Source organism: Agelaius phoeniceus, chromosome 18 (assembly GCF_051311805.1).
Source record: "Agelaius phoeniceus isolate bAgePho1 chromosome 18, bAgePho1.hap1, whole genome shotgun sequence".
NCBI lineage: Eukaryota > Metazoa > Chordata > Aves > Passeriformes > Icteridae > Agelaius > Agelaius phoeniceus.
The window spans coordinates 6618112-6638237 of record NC_135282.1 but is presented as its reverse complement, the minus strand read 5'-3'; the positions used below and the strand labels follow the sequence as shown (position 1 = coordinate 6638237).

Genomic DNA, 20126 nt, shown 5'->3' with positions numbered 1-20126 from the left:
TAATTAGTAAAAAATCATGTTTTAATGAAGGCGAAATGCTAATTGCTAACACAAAAAGCCTTCGTATAAAATTATCCCAGCACTGCCATTGATTTCTTGGTGACTCAAAAGCCCATTTGTGTGTTTACACACTAAGGCACCATTTGCTTTTGTTTTATCATAACATTTCACTCAATGTACCATCGAATTTCCTGAGAGAAAGACAGCTTTCCCCCAAAACCCTCTCATATCTTGGCGGCAGGAAGCATAAAATTAGATGAACTAACTTTGCACCCAAACTATGTGATTACGTGCAGCAGTTAAACCCAAGGATGCTGTAAAAAGCTTTTTAACACAACTTCTTTGAAAAAAAAACAAAACAAACCGCCAAGCCATTTTTCCCCAAGGAATAACAATTCCATTTTGTTTTCCCATCTCTGATCTTTCGCTTATCATATTATTTGCACCATGATTATAGTGTTTGCAAGGCAGCTCAACCACTTATGCCGTAACACTCAATCATGACATAAAAAAAAGTTATTACACAGTGACCTCTGGATGCCAACATTTGTTCAGCAAGATTTATGAAAAGCCATGTCAGCAGCGGGAATTGCTGCAGTGAAGCGATGCTTTCTCCTGAACGGTACTTACATCACTGAGACGGTCCCTTGAGCTGCTCCGCTGAGAGCTTGTGGCCTCCCTGATGCTGTCTTCCTCGCTATTTCTGCCACTTCTGCTTGTAGGGACCTTCATCTAGAGGGAGAAGAAGGAGGGGGAAAAAGGAGATTTTCAAGCACTGCTCTGCCACCTGTTCCCGAGGTTGCTGACGGCAGTTCAGTCAATGTTTCACTCCTACGCCCACCGTGGCAGGGGTGGAACGCAGGGGGCTCCTCTGCAGTTGTGCTTGGCCACCTGTGTCCACACCAGCGTGGCAGGGAAGGTGCTTTTGGCACTCCTGGAAGCAGGTGAGGTTGTGCCTGACACGAGGGGGAAGTGGACAGACAGACAGACAGACCCCCTTCACTCTGCTCCCAGCACTCCTCAGCTGGGGCACTGCTGGGGCTGCCTGACCCACCCAGGCCATCGCTCCCAGCCCAGAGATGATCCCTGGGCCACCCCAGGGACTGCACTGAGAGGTCATGATGGCCACTGAGGGACACCTGCTGAAACAACTTGCTTGAGATACTACACAGAATTTGGAGCACATCAGGATTAACTCTTACATCCAAGGCTGGTGCTTTGACTGCTAAATCATCCCACTCCCTTCACCTGAAGTTGTGCTTGTGTTTGGACAGAAGTGAGAGAGCCAATGTTGGAAATCACAGCAACCTTCCCCCTACATCTGCAAAGAGTGTTACAGGGGGAGGAGAGGGGTAGGATAGATGTCATTCACAGCTTCATTCCTGGGCTCATTTACTAACAAATTATTCTGCTAATTCCCTAATGAAATATTGGGTGGAAAGAAGTGTTTAATTTATTAATAGGTTCTATTCATATCAGTTTGGTTCCATTTAAATTACACTATTTAAAATGTCGGCTTGTACAAATTGGTATTTTTAATGGCAATAAAATCCCTTTGTTTCTTGCTGTCCTGTTCCACGGTGGTGCTGGGAGCCAGCAGGGTTTGCTCCTGGTGCTGGTGTAACCCTTGCAGCCCTGCCCCTGTGGCACTGGGCACACTGGACAGGCTGTCACCATGTGGGCACAGCAATCTGAGTGCTGGGAGCACTGATCACTGCACTCCATGGATATCTGACAGTGCTGCCAGCTAAGTGCCCCCCAGTCTGTCAATATTTTAATGAAATGTTCTACTGTGTGGAGAATGAGCTCCAGCTCTCATCCAGAGTGCACAGCCCTGTATGGGCATGGGTAGCAAAAGTAAAAGAAATAGAAAGAAAATATCATGCTCAGTAGATTTCTGATTAATGTCCTTGCTCTGCATGCCTTTTGGCCACTTACACCTCCCCAAAACACTTTCTTCTGCAGGCTAAGACTTTTGGACACATCTAAGTGATAGAAATCAAAATTTTTTCATGGCCCCTTCATCATACAACCACCATTCTCAGTGCAGCGCCCTGTCTCAGTCCTTGTCCACCACCTTTCAAATATGTTGCCCACCTGAAAACTTTTATCAAGACCAATATTCCATCTTTGCTCCTATGTCAAAATGTTCAAAAGCACAGCACAGCAATGAGAGGTAATCCCTGCTGGGATCTGCTAGAATCATTCCCAACAACGGGGAGCTTGCATTTGCAACTATCCACACCGTGTATCAAGGCAAGAAATAATCCACTTGAAGTTCATGATGTTCAATCCATATTGTCTGTTCCCTTAATAACTAGGTCAACAACATCAAAAAGAGAAATCTAACTATACTACATCAATATTGGCCATAAGCCATCAAATTTTAAATTCCACATATAATTAAGTAAATTTGGTAAGATTTTTTTTCCTAAATACATTAAATGATTGTCATTCACTTATTTTATTCTTTTTGAGGTCTTTATTAAGCAATTACTACTTCAGCTATGCCATTATCTTGCCTAGGATTGATGCCAAGCCAATAAGACAAATGGTAATACCCCATTAATTACAGCCTTTCATAACACTGGCACTCCAGCTTTCTTCTGTCATTTGGGTCTTTCTACACTTACTCAAAACCCAACTCCACTGGTTTCGAGTCATCAGCCAGCTCTTCTGAAACTCTTGGATGTAAAGTATCTGACCTGCCAATTTCAATCCTTCCAGACACAGCAGGTGCTTTGTTTCGCCCTGAAATAGGAACCACTTAACCATTACAGGGCAGAATTACAATTTCCCTAATACAGTACAGAAATGCCCATTGAATTCTGCAGCTTTCTGATTTCTGATCTGCAACCTTCTCCCTCCCACCAAGGAACACATCAAAGCCTGTCAAAATTATTACACTTCTGACCTAAACAACTCCTAGACAGCCACAAATTAAAGGAAAAATAAATTATGCCATTCCAAATCCTTTCACCTTCCCAAGTGCAAATGGTTGCTAGAATTAATTCAAAAGGACTAAACTGCCAGCTGTTTAAAGTTAGCACAGACTCACCCAACCTGTTACCAGACTGGATCCTTTTGCTGCTTTTCTTGAGTTACAGTCAGCTCCAAACACCACCTGTTTCTTTTCTCCAAATTTCATTAAAGGAAAACTACACCTACACACACAGTAACAAATTGAGACAATTTGACCTGACAAGGTCTTGCACAGGCAAGCAAATTAGAAGCATCACTGCTGCCATTAACCTTTCCAAGTAAATATCAATTATTAAACTTACTGCACTACCTCTGTCCCCAGTTTGCTGCTGTGAATTAAGAGGGTCATCAGCCTTTTTGACAGATCTTGTTCATTTACACCTGCTGCCTGCCAGCAGGGGAGCCCGCACACCCGCAGCCCCAGCGCTCAGCCAAGCTGCCTTAATTCATCAGTAATTACCCTAATGAGCCACATGCAGGACCCAAGGAGGAGGACAAGTTGTTCTGCTAAATGGATGCATTGGTTTCAGGGGCACTCTCGGCAGACCTGGGTATTAGCAAACTGGCCAAAAGCTTCTTTCCCAAAGTTGCCACTGGCTCAGCTGTTTGATTTCTAGTGATTTTCTCTGGGTGTTTTTGCTTGAGTTCCAGAAATTCCTCCTGACCACGCTCCCTGATTGAGTTCTGCTATAAAAACTAGTATTCCTCTCCCTTGGAAAAAGTCATTACTGTTCCAGAGGCAAAGTGGGTTCCTGGCCCTGCTCCCAGCCTGGGGATGTCATGTTCAGCTCAGCACAGACCCAAACAACCAACTCCCCAAATCCACAGGCAAAACACACTATGTCCCCTCATACAACACATTGCCAGGGACTTACAGAGGCATCAATGCAACACCAGCCATGGGGATTAAACACCTCAGGGGGATGAGCCAGATATCCCACCTAAAACTTGAGCAGCCTATATTGATTGTCCAGGGATTTACACACAGTGGCAACGTCCTTCAGCAACCACAATTCCATATGCAATTCAACATTACAGGCTGTTCTCACCCAAAATCCAAATCTCCTTGAGACGAACACTGTGTGTCCCCATCCCTCTGCTTTACCCACTGAGTATACCCAGGTCCTTGGGCAGAAACAATCCTGTGGATGGGTTTGCCCTGTTTGAGGCTGGACTAATCCAAACTGAAACTGGAGGGCTCCAGCCAGCATAACAGAGCCAAATCAGAGACTGGGGGAACAGCAGGAGGAAGTGTGTGGGCCAAACCTGAGTGTGTTTGAGAAGCAAAACATCTCAAAATAACCCTGATGCCCAAAGCTCTGCAGAGAGGGGCTTGGAAAAGTGCTCCTCAGCCTCGTTTCCTGAAGGCTGCAGGTGGGAGGGAATCTTGTCTTAGACAAAGGCTGACTACTGTCACTTCAAGAGAGCAAAGCTGGAAGAAAACAAAAAGGCACATGGGGACAACTGAAGCTATTTGTTAATTTATCTCTTCCAAACCCTAAGACAGCAAGACATTAATGTCCACACATGTGAACTGAAACATTGAATAGGTGCTGAAGTTTTACTCCAGCAGAGCCTGTTCCATTGTTGAAGGGAATTCTCCAAAAGCATTAATTAAACTCAAAGCTGCTTAAAAACCAGACCAATGCAGTCTCCTGCAAGATAAATAACACCCCAGACCCACCACACACCGCAGAGCAAAGCTGGTGGCAGGCAATCCTGCCTCTCTGCAGCCAGCTTTCTCCAGGAAGAACAGATCTGTGTTTGGGAATGTGGAAGAGACCATTGCCAGCTGGGTGGGAGCAGGCCAGGGCTGCAGGCAGGGCAGGTACAGAGGGTTTGTAAGGCCATGATCAGTTTGCATCCTGCAGGTGCTCACGGACAGGCCCAAGCCACGCTCGGAGCCAAGAATTATGAACCTTGCGCTGTTGGACATCATGTAGCATGATTAAATATCATAACTCATCCTGGTAATAACTCCAGCTCTGCTGTCCTGGAAGGCTGCTGCCTTTCCATTTCTCCCATCCAACTTCCCCCTCCCTACTTCTTCCTGTGGGGTGGGGGGTGGAGGAATATATGAATGGGCAGAATGGGCCTTGCTTCCCTAAAAGGGCTTTTTCATTACCACTATGTTGGCTCTCAGCCCCTGCTTTTTAATCATAATAGATCAGCCTGCTCTCCATTTACTTAAGCTTTTCGGATGTCAGAGGGAAGCACGTTTTTATTTGGCACACCTATTTTCACATCGTGGGCACGCTGCCCCTGCTCATTATTAATAAATACACTTCGATTTATCACAAGCTCCATTTGAGTGCCACGGGGAGCCTGGGGCAAAAGGAGACAAATTCTTTTCTTAAGTTGTTCTGAAAGGTGCTGGGCTTGCCGACCCTCACCCCCATTAACCCAGCACAGCTCGTGTGCTCCTACTGGGAGCTCCACGGCCTGTGCAGCGGCAGCCTCGGACTGATCTTGTGCCATCTCAATATATTTGTTCATTATCTTGCGCACACACAGAAGCATTTGGAAATGTACTCGGGGCACAGGCCAAATTGAATCATCTGCCTTCATTTTCCACACGATCTGAAGCTACAGCTGCTACAACAGGCTGTGGGATTTTTATTTTCCTTCCTTAACAGTTTTTTTTCCCCTCGCTCTTAAAGTCACAGCGGTCTCATTTTAAACCCCTCGCTGTTGCTTGGGTTTTATCTGTGTTGTATAAAAAGGGTCTTGCATACACACAGGGTGGGAAAAGAAATTCCCAGCAATCTCTCTCTGCACAGTTCTGAAGGAAAGACAGAAAGCAGAAGCCTCAGGGAGAGACATAATGAAGGTATTAATCTCAGACATGCCTGTTCTGGTGGCTCAGATGGGTCTATTAATCCACTAATCCTGTCACCTCTGCCAGTGGACAGGCAGCAGCAGGAATGGCACCCACTGACTTTGTGCTGCATTCTGGAGACAGGAATGGCCCATGAAAACAAAGCTGCCCTTCCAGATCAGAAGGGCAAAGAGCTCCGCACAGCACTGAGCCAAGTTACCGCCTTTCAGGAACACGTGAACTTTGAGAAGAAAGTTTAATTCCTTTTTAAAGCTCTGCAAGATCCACTTTCATTCGTATTGAGAGAGAGGACAGACCAAACACAGCCTTTGGATTTCCATGTTACTGACTTCATGGTAAATCTATTTTGGCAGGAGCCACTTGGAGATAAGTGGGTAGAGCTGAGAGGCGTCCAAGTCCCAGAGTTTAGGTCCAAGCTTTCAGATCACCAGAGACAGGGATGAATCAACCTTATCATGCTCATCTATCTAAACTAATGCTGCTGAACACCACTTTACATCTCATCAGCAGGTAATGACTTCATCATCAGCTCTGCCAAAGGACCCTTTTTCAACTCTTTCTACAGGGCTGAAGAAAAATTTCCTGCAGGTAAAAAACATCATTCAACAAAGATCATGATTTCCTATGGCTACAAGAATTGAAAGGACCAACTGTTGAAAAAAATTATCGAAAATAATTGTATGGCCTGTCCCCTTCCCAATAAAGGATGAAAAGGATGCTTAAACAGTATTTTGAGGTACTTTTTTTGCTAACATTTGCTTGCATTTTATTATCAAGTCCCAGATAAGCTCATGTTTCTCTGGTAGACTATCAGCAGTAGCAGCTTTCTGCAGCAGGAGACAGTAAACTGCCTTAATAAATACAAATGGACAATTTAATTAAAATATATTGGAGACTTGGAAAAAGTACTATTTGTGGATGAAACAGTCTGTTAAGGGATTGCAGTCAGGGCTTACTCAGTGTATTCTAGGCAGGCAACAGTAAGTGGCAGTGAAAAAGTGCACAGAGCTCTACCCCAATGATTAAAGGCCACGCCGAAATTATAAACGTCTGTTTTCCAGAAAGTGGGGGGGGAAGTCACCCAGTTGCCTCTGGTTTTAATGTTTGAAACAAAACAAACCATTTGGCTTTAAAAATGTACTTCTTTAAACCTGAAAAGACCCACGTATCAAAACAAGGTGGAATCAGCTAAACACATTACTTCTGATTTGTTTCCTTGAAAATCCAGCCTTAATGCATTCTAACAAAATTTATCTATCCCAAGCATACCCCATAATGAGATCAACTGGGAAAAATATCAAGCTTGTTTGTATATTTTATACTTGCTCTAACTTGGCAGTTTGGAGATTATGTATTCCCTAGGTCCCTCCTTAAATCGTTTCACACACTACAATTTGATTTTCTTTGCTTGCCCTTTTCCACAATTTTTTTTGATACATTTTATTGAGTTCTGGCTCAGAGGGAAACGTTTCCTTTGAATTAAGGGTGCAATCATTTTTTCTCCCCTCTAAATAAGGACATATGGCGTAGAAAGCAATGTTATGGTTTGAGTATTTTATGATTGAAGTAGGGCTCATTTTAAAAAAAATGACAGTAGCATCAGGTTGGATTAGAGAAGTTTTTCTAATTGGGTGGTGCTGCTGTGGATACTGTGATGGGCTATCTTGGCCATAACTCATTTTAAACAGGACATGTCCGTTTTTACTCACTGTGATGAAGAAGTAAACAGCAGCAGTGTTATGATACTAAAGGAAAATTGTCCTTTTTTTTTTTTTGACAGTCACTCAGTTCCATGATGTTTCCAAGGTTAGTGTTTGCACATTTACCTGCTATGCAGACTACTGGTTCCCTAATCCTGGTTTCTTTTGGCTAATTTACATCAATAACTTGTGTTGCAGCCAAGCAGTTTGTAATACAGTGGTTCGTTTTTACCTCTCCCTGGGATGCAGAGAACTTGAATTGATGCTAGCAAAGGATTTCTGAGCTTAGAGTGAATCAGCTGCTAAAGTAAGGCAAATACAACAACTTCTAATAAAAAGTATTATGAAAAACCAAAGTATTCAAAAGCCATTGATAGTTTCCCAGCTACATGAGCAACATTAACTACTCACTAACAACCTAACTTTCCACCTTAATGCTTGCAACCAGATATGAGGGTCACCTTCCATTTCTAAGAGCAAATGAAACCCAAGCTCCTTTGGCCTGGGCAGCTGCCTTTGCAGTTTTTGGAAGAACTCCTGTCTGGTGCTGTGATTAGCCAGGGCCACATCCTGCAGTGAGCTCAGCCTCAGCTCTCTGGGAGACTCTTCTGACAGGGAGGAACTCTGTCTGACTCATGGCTCTTGTGAGGAGCCACGGAAAGAGCAGGCCAGAGCCCTGGGGCCTGGAGAAGCCTCTGTGCCCAGTGCCCAGCACATGTATGGAGCAGCAGGGCTGGCTTTTCTGCAGCTCTGGAAGTGCTGCAGTGATTTTTCACAGCTCCTGGGCTGGCAGGTGGCCCCGGCTGCGGAGCAGAGCCGGCACCGCGCCCCAGCACGGCCGTGCTCTCGGAGCAGGAGCCTCGCTGCCATGAGAGAGCTAATGCTTATTTTGGAAAAAAGCTGGTGCTTAAGCAGGCAAAACTGCTCGGTTTTACAGCTGCCATCAGGCCTGCGTAGCAAACTGCACTCTGCATGCCCCCAGCCGCACTTGGCAGATGGCAGCAGACAGCTGGGAGAATCTGGGTTTGACATACGTCAGTGACAAACTGTGTCAGCCTAGACCTGCTCCGGTTACAGGCAGGCAGTGTGTGAGCCCGAGTGAGACTGGGACTGCCCGGGGACAAACAGCATTCCCAACCTTCCCAACCCTGACTGCCTTCCACTACAGGGCATGCAGATGGCACCTGCGAGCCCTTGGGGCCGGCTGCATGAGCCAGGCAGGGCAGCAGAGGGGCATGGACTGGGTTTGTGTGGCCAAGTCTTGGTGGCAGGGTGTCTGTCTGCTGTGAGAAGCTGCCAGAAGATTCCCCCATGTCCCATGGAGACAATGCCAGCTGGCTCCAAGAGGGACCCAAAGCCAGGCCCATCAGCAATGGTGGCAGCACCTCTGGAACAGCACAGGTCAGAAGGGGAAAAAGTTGCAGCACGGCAGCATTTGCAGCCAGAGAGAGGAGTGAGAATATGTGAGAGAAACAGCCCTGCAGTCGCCAAACCAGTGAAGCTCTAGGCAGCAGAGAAGTTGCCCTGGAGCCTGTGGTGAAGATCATAAGGAGGTGACAGGTCTCAAGGAGGAGCATCCAATAAACAGCCCATGAGAGAACTGAAAGCTTCTGAGCCTCTCAGAGCTGAAAGCCTCCGTGCCTCTTGAAAATAAGATTTGTAGCTTCAAGTTTCACATAAAGATGATTTGGACCTGTGACTCTCGGTTATAAAATGCCATCCAATATGCATCAAATAGAAAATTGATTTGGCATGGGGTTTTTTGGTAATGGGAAAGAAATGGATACACTGAAGATGAGCTCAGAACTCTTGGAGCAGATGCATCAAGTGTTACCAATCTGGTGCAGTGGACCATAGCAAAAGGATCACTGTAAGGGAAGTAGCTCCAAGCAGGACAGGGGGATGATTGACTAAGCATCCACTTAGCAAGGAGAGAGCTGTGTTCAGCTGGAGCCAACACACTAAATTGGGCTGAGCTTACACGATGCTTTTAAACACCATGTAGGAGGCAATCAGAATTGACAGCTTTAACATTGCTGCCATCTATGCATACAGATACCATCTATTAAAGGCCAATATCAACAGCTGTGGTGTTCAAAGCAAAAGTAGATTTAATATACATATTAAATTGTCCAAAGCTGCAGGAGATGTTTCAAAATATATTAGGAAATTCCACCAAGAAAAATATCTCTGTGTATTTTAGTAGTTCTCTTCTGGTAATGCTACTCCACAAAACTGAGGACTTTGATTTCAATATGAAAGGTGATAATAACCTTCAGAAGTGATTTTAGTGAAAGAAGATCCCAAAAAGCAAGGTAAAGTTGTTACTAATTATGTCAGACAGGCAAAGCATTCAGTGCAGTTCAGCCTCAACCTTGGGGAGAAAACAGACATTCCTGAGCCTTCTGATAGCTAAAGGAAGATATCAGACAACATTTGCCAAGAACAAAGTCCAGACCTGTGGCACAAGCTATAGGATGGGAGATCATGTCACACATGTTCCAGCTGATCTTGGAATACCCACTGAGAAAACAGGCAAAAGACAAGTATTGGAGATATATTTCAGAAGAGCAACCAGGCCTGGCTGGGCTGCTATAGGCACAGTGCTGTGATACCAGGCCTGAGCAGCAGAAGAAAAGAAAACCAAAACTGGAGTAAATTGACTCAAATTATTTCAACAAGGTTTTCTGGAAAATTATTCTTCTTGAATAAGCTTGCTTTCATTTCTTCAATAATTTTGGCTGAAAAGGAAACTGGACAAATGTGATACATTTAAGATTCTAGATTCACTCATACTACAAGGCATTCTGATAAAAGTTAGTGCTATATAAATATCAATAAAGCATATTTTAAGTGGAGACCAGATCAGCTGAGTTCTCAGAAAGTAGTGTCAATAAATAAACACTAATGTTCACTACAGAAGGTAAAAGGATTTAAACAAGGTTTGAAGCTATTCAATAGTCACATCAATATCTGAGAAAAAATGTTATCAAAACCACTCCAGATAAAATTCATAGATGCCAATGATACCTTTTTAGAAAAAATAAGGAAGAGGAGGGGAAGGCAGCTTTAGGCAGCAGCTTGAATTCTGTGGAAAATGCTCAGGAGAAAAAGCATATCCCAAAGCAGGGCTGCAGTGTGGGCATGAGGAATGAGAGCAGCTCCTGCAGAGGGAAGGGCTGGGAGCTGACACTGGATTGTGTGTCCTTATGGTCTGGTGTATAATGCTACACCCAAGGGGAACCAATCCAACCCCTCAGCAGGGGAAGAGAGGCCACTTTCTCGTGGATGCAGCATTGACAGGAATGATTTTGGAAGGCCTTCAGCCTCCCCAGTGCACCAAGGCACAGCTCCACTGAACAGACAACCCATGGTGGGTACAGCCTAACCCATGGGACAAACTTGGAGAGTTGTCCTGGACTGGTCCAAGTCCTTCTTATGGAGATCACAGAGACCAACTAAACCACCATTAAAACAGCAGGAATTGCCAGCAGCTCTCCAGATGTGAGGCACTGCAGGTCTCTGCCTACCTAGAGCTGGGCACAAAAGCTGCCCCCTGATGCTGCCCAACAGTGAAGGCAGCCTGTAAACCCCTTTGGGTTCCTGTCCACAATTGAAGGCAGAAACAAAAAACACCCACACTCTTGCTCAACAATTCACTCAACCCCTCCAAGTGTCCCATGTGAAAAAGCTGTGCTTAGTACAGTTGGGTTTCAAATTCATTGCTAGGACTCTGAGGCACCACAACAACACAATTAAAACACCACCAGATGTGTGTCATATAATACATGTTAAAAAAAGAAAAGACATACTGTGTGCAGATACAACAACAATTTGCTGTTCAAATTAATTCAGGAATCAGTACCATCCCTATAAACCCAGTATATAAAACATATGCTACTGTAGGCATGCATAAATTGCATGCATTTTTATCCAGATAAAGCCACACGTGCAACTAATAAACCAAAGTGAAAAAAAGAAAAGAAACAAAGTAAATAAATGCATGCAAAGGCTGCCTAGGGAATAATGAATTTTGCAGGAACTGCTGTCAAAGATCACAGTGCTGAGCAGAGAGCCCCAGCAGGACAGGCCCAGCCTGGCCCTGGGCCATGGGAGCAGCAATTCCCATGGAGCAGACAGGGACCCCAAAGCAGCTCTCCTGCCAGCCCTGGGCTGAGGTTAAGCTGCAGTGGCACAGTTCAAAGCACAGGAGAGCCTCCCCCATGCCCGGGATCTGGCTGGCATTGGGTGTTTTCAGCTGTTCCACAGACCAGCCCCACTGTCACGTCCCTTTTATGGCTCACAGTCCCCTGAAACCCAGAGCAAGGCTCCAGCCCCACAGCAGCTGGGGGAGCTGCTGGCATTAAAGGCAAGAAGAGAAGCAGCAACCACTGCAGTGTGGAAGGAACTGGAGGCTGCCTGGCACAGGGGAGCTTAGCAAAGCAGAGACAATTCCCATGCACACCCCCATGAGTAGTTTTATTCCAGCTCCTACCTTGTGCAAGCCAGACCTACAATTTGCTTTTATTACTCATTCAAACTCTACAAAGCCACTCCCTGAACTCTGTCTAGGCTTTTGGGATCTGTCCTTTGCCTGGCAGAGGTCTTTGTCCCACAGCCAGCTGTCCCTGGTCTCCCAGAGGCACTGGAGAACTGACCACAGCTGCTTCTGCTCAACAGGAGCCAGAGCCATTTTCATCTGCACTAGCACATGAACCAAGGCAGCTCTGGCAAAAATCAGAGCAAACCTCACACCTTTGCAGGTCTGGACTTGAAGCAGAGGCAACCCAAAACACCACTGCATGTCTGGTTGTGATCATCCATTGTGATCATCCACTGTGATCAGTCGCAACTTTGGAGTTGTCAAGGAAACTTTCAGTAAGGCCACAAGCTCCTACACCACCAGAGCAAGTTTTCTGATTTGAGAAAAGTGTTCAAACTACCAGAGCCAGCACAGCCAGCTCCTCAAGGAAACACAGAAGCAATTTCCTCTAACTGCCCAGGGGACATCCTGTTTGCTGACTGACATCCTGAAGAAAACAAAAATCTCGGAATAATTAGAGGCTAAGCAACCAAGGTGAAACCCTTTGGTAATTTTCAGTCCTGAGTAACTAGAAAGGGGTGACAATTATTTTAGCTAATGACCACTGAACTTTGAGATCAATGTTCACAGCTGAGGAAGAGGAAGCAGCTCTTTAGGAGGCAGCTCTGCTGCCAGGCTGAGCCCAGAGCTCCTTGAAATACCTGGCTGGTACCTGGCTACCTTCAAGGGACACAGGGCATTACCCAAACATGCAAGGAACTAAAACCAGCCCCAAAAGCTCAGTGCAGATGGACTGGGATCCTGCCCTACCTTCTTCCACTGATTCCAGTAGTTTATGGTAGAGAAAAATCCTTGTTGCTGGCTCTGGCTGTACTGTCAAGATGTGCAGCACAGGAGTGGCTTGGCAGTAGCTACACATTCCCTAAAACAGTGGTTTTTTACCATTTCTCAGTCACAGAAGGACTGGCTGACACTCTGCAGCTTTGATACAGCTGAAAGGGCAAACTGCAGAGGTAGACACCAGGCAGACACTGAGGGTTATCCAGCTGGCCCAAAGTGCTCCCTGTGAGTTTAGACAGCCTCTCCTCACTGATTCTGCAGAGAAAAATGTAATTGGTGCCTTCCAGAAAGGAGCCAGGCTGTGCTGGGGATGAGCTGGGTCCAGAGGAGGGGAAGCCTAAGGCAGGCTCAGAGAAATGAGAGCCACTCCACCTGCACTGTTTCACAGAGGGCACAAAGGCTTGCCAAAGCCCAAAATAAACAAGTCCACTAGTTCAACTAAAAGCCTGATTTGAAGTTGATTTAAAGCATTGTAAATGCTTGTCAAGTTTTAAGCCAAACCTTCATTTTGTTCAGGTTAAATAAGTTATCAATGAGTTTAACTTGAGCTGGAACAAGAAGCTTCTAAAATGAAATTAAAGTAACAGCCCAGTTAATTGAGCCTGCTGCAGTCCTTCCCAGAAGGATGGTCTTAGCTTCAGGAAATGCTCATCTTCCTTGTCACATTTGGTGCAGAAAGGTATTTCAAACAGTAATAAGCATCTGCTTTCTCTACTTGTTCAGTGGGAAAGTCTAGAATTATACACACAGCACCTTAGAGGATGCTGTAATAGCAAGATGCATTTATTAATGATCCTACTAATGTTTCCTGAGAGCATCTCCAAATACTCTGCAAATACCCATCAAATTTAAATAGCAAGGATGTGCAGTGGGTAGTATTATCATCCCTTCTTGGAAAGGATGAAAAGACCAGATGACTTTGGGAAAATCAAGCAATGAACCTGGAATAAGGCTGGCACTACAACTACAGAGAAAAACTGGATGGCTGAAAGCACTGCAGCTTTTAACAGCAACCATCTTGCATCTTAACCACAAGATCATTCTCCCTGGGTGACATGTAAGCAAATATTTCTTAAAATGAAAGCATAATGTTAATAGAGTAGAGATTGCTGAGAAAGCAAAAAAAAAAGGAATTGTTGCTTTCTTGGATACTACATGGAAATCCTACACCTCCACAGGAAATATTTCAGTAAAAAGAGACACAGAGTTACAGCATGAAAAAAAATGTAGCCACCAGATAAGGCAGGTTTTGTGAAAAAGGGGTAAGGGGAGCATGGCCTTTGCTGCTGGGAAGATTTGGTGGGATTCAGGACTGCTCTGAATGCATGGGCAGTGAGGTTTTGCTGTGGCACAAAGATCTGAGTGCTGCCCAAGGCAGGAGGCTTCCAAGCACTTGGATACAGATCTGGGAAATGACCAAGGTCTCTCTCACCACGGGATCTTTAACAGCAGCACTGGGGCCCCAAACCAGGGGGGCCAAAACTGAAAGCTCAATCCAGAGACCAAAAGTCAGGAGAAGGACTTCTCTGAACTGGAGCTCTTCCTGAAAGAGCAACTGTGGGAGAAGGAAGAAATCCCAAAATAACAAAACTCATGAAGGCTCTATGGGTAGAGCTAAATAACCAGATAATTATCTAGATTTTATGGCTCCTTTGTTGCTGCCTGCAGATGAGAAGAAAGAGAACAATAGAAGTAGCAAGCAGGGATGGCCAAAGCCTCTAAAATACTGATGCAGAAACTGAACATTTCTTCTGGAGATGTGAAACTGGTCTCACATGGAGCCTTTGTGCTAATAGTTGTCTCAGATGCAAATTCTTTATAACAATACACATCCAGATACCACTGCAGTGTAAATACCCTTGCTCAAAACACTTTGCATCTTACTGCTGCTCACTGCTGTACCTGGCAGTTTCCTATTTAAAACAGGATTACTTGCTAAAGGAAACCATGAACAGAGGGCTAAAGGAAACAATCTTATTCACTGAACCAACACTGTTGTCTCAGCAAAACAAAGCAATTAACATCTGAGTTCACAGGAAAATATATTAGCACAACAGATGCATGTGCATGTATTTTGGCCCTTTGGTAAAATGTGCTGTTCTGGGGCCAGATGTTTCTGCTCATGCCAAAGAAGAATCCAGCTGCATCAAGCTGTGAATATTTCTTCTGATCTGTCAAAATCTGCTATGAACTAGAAGAGAAAAAAACAGTACTGAAGTTTGAAATAGAAGTCTGTTTTCCACTGGGGATTTTACCACCATCTGTATTTTAAAAGCTTTAGTACAACTTGACAGAGCCTGAAAAAGTTTGCAGCACAATAGGTAAAGCACATGGAAATACCATTCAAGTAAGGTTTCTGGTAGTTGAAACATATGGTAAAAGGCTAGTTTTATGCATTTTTCCCCTTAAAAATCAATTTATACTTATTAGTTGGATTTACAACATGTTAAAATTGTAGGGCCTTTTTTGAAATGTGCTGCCATTATGAGCTGAACTCTCATTATTGAGATGATAGAGGAATATTGAATTACTGGGCAAACAAGGTCCTTTTTCAAAAACACCACAGCAATTGCTTTTCTCACGGTTTCTAAAACCAGGTGTTGTTTTTTCTTGCATTAATAGAATTACTATGGATTTGCACTGATGCAAGAGTAAAATCATATCATTTTACCAGAGCCATAAAAAAGGAGCCAAAATGGAAACAGAACAGCTAAGCAGAAAACATGAAAGCATCTCGTAATGCCATTAAATTCACAAACTACAACAGATTTGTCAAAACTTGGTGTTGTCCCTCCTAAAAATCATCCACCCAGCAGGACCAGCATGCTCCCACCTCCCAGACCACCTGTGCAAAAGCCTGGAACTCATCTCACAGAAAGCTCTGTTGTTTTATCCCCCTAAACCACCTCCTTCTGCCCCAGGGACAATGCAGTGGCAGGAGCAGCCTCAAACTGTGACAAGTGGCTGCACCATTATTTTCTAGCAGTTCCTAAAACTGAGATTTTTGTAACCACAACTTGACTCCTACAGGCATTGAGATTCCCATCTCTCCTGGTCCATCCCCAAAATTTCAGCCTTCTCAAAAAAATTAAAGCTTCTGAATCAGACACACATATATGGTACAGTACAAATGAAGCAGAATGCAGCTGGGTATTTCTGAACTGAACTCAGTTTTCCATTCTGCTCTTCTCAGCTCTCCACATTCATCTGCCAGCAGCCAGGCAGCTGTGCTGCCTTCCAGGTGTGCAGCACAGCTTTGCCACTGACAGGGTTATCTATTTTACAAAGAATTATGCTGGCAGTGAAAATCACAGTAGAATTGTTTTGAAAGAAGCAAGCCTCAGATGGACAATTTAGATTTCACAGAAGTTGAAAAAGGATTTGCAGGTTCAAATTATTAATCAACACCCTGCCAGGCAGGGGCCAAGAGCAATCTGCTGGCGCTGAGTTTTCTTGGACTTAGACTGTAAAATCTGGATTTTAGATTGGCTCAGTGAGGAGGATTTCTGTGCCTACAGCCCGTTGCTTCTGCAGGATCCAGGCAATATAGATCCCTGGCTTTTAGGGGCAAATATGACCTTAGGGATGGTGGGGTAAATTCTTCAAGGAAATTAGGGATTTGGAGGCTTTCTGAGCCAGAGGGCACAGTGCACATGACAAGGTTACTTCCCTGTTGTTAAAATCATGTTCCAGCTGTAACAAGGGAGCATAAACTGCCCCTGGGGTCACGTGGGGTCTTTCCTTTGTTAGCAAGAAATGTGGAAAAAGCTGCCCAGAAAAAAGCAGGTGCTCATGGAGAGTCCAACCTTTTGCTGTAACATTTCAGCTCTCCCCCGTGCCAATCAGGATGACACAGGCTGCTCTGGAAGGAGGAATTTAATTGTAATAAGCACCTAGCAGAGTGTAACAATGGTTAATCACAGAGAAGCACACAGTGGGTGCCTCCAGTCACATCAGGCTACCTTCAGCATCCTTTTGGCTTTTTCCTGTCAAGTTACATGCCTTCAAAATTCTTCAGGGCCAAACTTGAAATAAAAAGGGGGCGGGGAGAAGAGATAGGGAAAAAGGGAAATTAACCATTGTAAAGAAGATGCTAACTAATGCTCTTCTGCAAACAAAAATGTCAAGCAGGTAGAGAGACAGTCCACCATTAGCTGCCTGTTTCTATAAACACCACCACCATCTCCTGGGGAACAGCCTCTGACAGCAGTGAGCAGCTCCTCCTGCTCTCACACCTGAAGGCCCTGAGTGTGCAGGGTTGGATGTTTGAGCTGCCAGCAGGACAAGGGCAGGGGAAGGGGAATGGACAGGACAGGATGCCCCAACACGTGAGCCAGAGAGCACCTGGTGCAGCTCTCCTCTCTCCTGCACATCTCTATCACAAACAAGTGTTGCAAGATGGAAATTGGGAGCTTGAGGCCAAAATCAGAACAGAAAAAAAGAGGATATGCTCCCACAGACCTATGTTGAGAGCAGTGATTAATTTTTATTTTCTGTTTACCCTAAATGTGTCTCAGAGAGGCTGTCCACAGAAGCATCACACCCCAGCTCCTGTTGCACTACATTATAATGCTGCTTGTTTCCTCTTGCCAGCTCCTCATCAAGGGTTACCACCAGCACAGCCCTCCCTTCTTTCAGATCGAGTCAGAAGGCAAATTAGTTGCAGCCTGATGGGGGAGTGCTAAATTTTTCATTACAATCTTTCTCTGGAGGTTTGGTGTTTAATAATTTGTACTGTATAAAATTTCACATATGGGAAAACATGGCACCACACAGCCTCTCCAGATGCCGTTTTTTTTTCCTTGCTGCTAATCATGTGAGCCCCCCAGCTAAAGAAGTGGATTTAGGGCATAATTAAAGCTTTATACTTTAATAGTAATATGGGTAAAGCTCAATTTTATTTTTGAGAGGAACACAGCACATTTGTAAATTCCCATTTCACTGAGGATCAGTTTTCACACAGGCTTTGCACCCGGGCTGCTTTGTTGCTGATAGAGCATGGAACATAAAGCATGTAAGCAGCTCGTGGTGCTGTGAAAGGCACACACCCCTGCTCAGCCACTGCAGAGGCTCCTTAATTCCTTGTGATCAACCCAAGAGCAGTGGTGGCTGTACAAGGGACATCTCTAAGGAGCCTTCACACCACCTGCTCTGGTTTTCATCACAGAATTTGGCAGGGGAGTCTCTCAGATTGGTCACATGAACTTCTAACTTCTGGAAGTTTTAGCTGCAGCCCTAAGCAGAGCTGATTTAAATTTGCTGCTGCTCTCCTGAAAGCCAGCACCCTCCTTCCCTCCCCACAGGGCTGCTGTCATGTGTGGGAATGCTGAGCCCTCTCCCAGCTTCCCAGCCTGCTTTCTCCCTTGTTTCTGATGAGAACAGCAACCTGGAGCTACAGCTGCACACAGAGCACAGGGTTCACACACTGGCTGAGAGCCCTGAGAGCCTCACAGGGCACTGGGACTGAAGTGGGACCCAAGCAGGGACTGACAGGAGGGGCAGTGAAAGGGAAGAAGAGGTGCTGGCAGAAAGGGAGGGGACATTCCTTGCATGGCTGAGACAGGAATAGTTGTGCCATGGTCAGCATTCTGAGGACTAATCTTAATTATTTGTTGAATTCTGGGGTATAATCCCCTTAAAAAAGGAAGCCTCTCAGGAATTGTACTCCCAGGATGGCAACTTGGTATTTTAAATCCTTTCCCTCTTCTCCTGAACATCCTCCTAAGTAAATTCAGAAAATGCAGAGAGGAGTACAATGATCACCTCTCACAATATGGTTTTAATTCAATCCAAGTTCCTCCCATCTGCTCAAGAGACCTACACACTGCCTTAAAATGAAGTCCTTTGGTGCTATCATGGATTTCTGATTTCCCAGATGAAAATCAGGTGATAAAGAGTCAAAAAAAAAAAAATCATGGTAAAAATCTGCACTGTTCTTGGACAAACCTCGTGCTTCAACAGAAAGCAAAGATTCCAGCTTTACCATTAAGCACCTCTGTGCCCCTCCAGGGTGGTTGAAAGCCAGGTTTTACTCCACCAATCAGTAGCAGCACTGGGTAGGGTAAAGTAAAACTGTTACCATGGATAAGCATCTACTCAGCTCTCAGGGCCTGCAGTATGCTGGCAAATAAATCAAATGACCTAGAACTGAGAAATAATGACCTTGGAAGTGAGAGCTTATTTCTGTTTTTATCCATCTTTACTATCACAGCTTAAACTAAATCAACCGTGCATTTTAAGATCTATAGTGTATCCTTCCAAATCTGCCTGAGAATGCTGAAGTCTTGAAACACTCTTTGTTGAAATGAAGAGCTTATTACAGGTCAAAATATTCCTTGCTTTGTAACTGGTTATATGTGTTAAATCAGTACAACCAACCTCAGTGAACCTTCTTGGTGGCCATGAGACTTCCAACATAAAAATGAGGTAACAGAATTCAAATATAGAGAAGGAATGTAAGTATTCAGAAGTGTTTTTTAGCTGCCTCTGAGTTCCAGTTTCACTGGCAAGTCTGGGTCCTGCTGGGGGAAGGCTCTGAGCTCTGTGCTGCTGTGCTTTTCACCACAGCTCCATGAAGGTTTGGCTGGTGCCCAGCTGTGAGTGGCAGAGCCCTGTACCTGCCCACAGAGCAAAGTGACCTTGAGCAGCCTCACTCATCCCAATGTCCAACACTCATCTCCATGAAATCCCTGGGCAGGAAAACACACATATGGAGAGATAATAGAGGCAAAGCCTCCATGTCAAAGAGCAGATTGGACTCTTGCCATCAGGGCTGTGACAGCAATCCCTAATTCTCCAGGACATCTGCTTATCCAGCAGAACACAAGCTGTCTGTCCAGCAGCCAGGGCAGCACAGTGCCTGGCAAACAGGCAGAGTCAAGTTCCACCCCAGCACTGACATCAGGCACATCCATCTCCACTATCATCCTCCCTCCCTCCCTTTTTTTTTATTCCCTTCCCTAAATAGAAACCAGTTCTACATAATGTCATTATGCTCAGCTTGTGAGGCTGAGTTTATCTGTGACTGCCAAAAGCACTGTAATCTTCAGCACCAAGTATGATTGCTCTGTCATGGTGCATCTCTGCAGATAGCAGTGCTCAGGGTGTCCTCAGAGTGGGGAGAGGTCAAAGCACTGATGTTAAACCTGGGAGGCCTGAGAGCTAAAGGACGAGCTGCAATATCAGTTTTTGCCAGAGGAAACTCATCCATGTTCTGATTTGT

At 44.9% G+C, this 20126-nt stretch overlaps 1 protein-coding gene across 16 annotated transcripts in view; it reads right to left on the bottom strand.

Annotated features, from left to right (window-relative positions):
- FBRSL1 (fibrosin like 1) overlaps positions 1-20126 on the bottom strand; it is a 502275-nt gene that overhangs the window by 281944 nt on the left and 200205 nt on the right. For all 16 annotated transcript variants that reach the window (XM_077187583.1, XM_077187591.1, XM_077187589.1 and 13 more), the window contains exon 3: positions 631-732. In XM_077187583.1, the coding sequence (XP_077043698.1) occupies positions 631-732 (102 nt within the window). The remainder of the gene's footprint in view (positions 1-630; positions 733-20126) is intronic.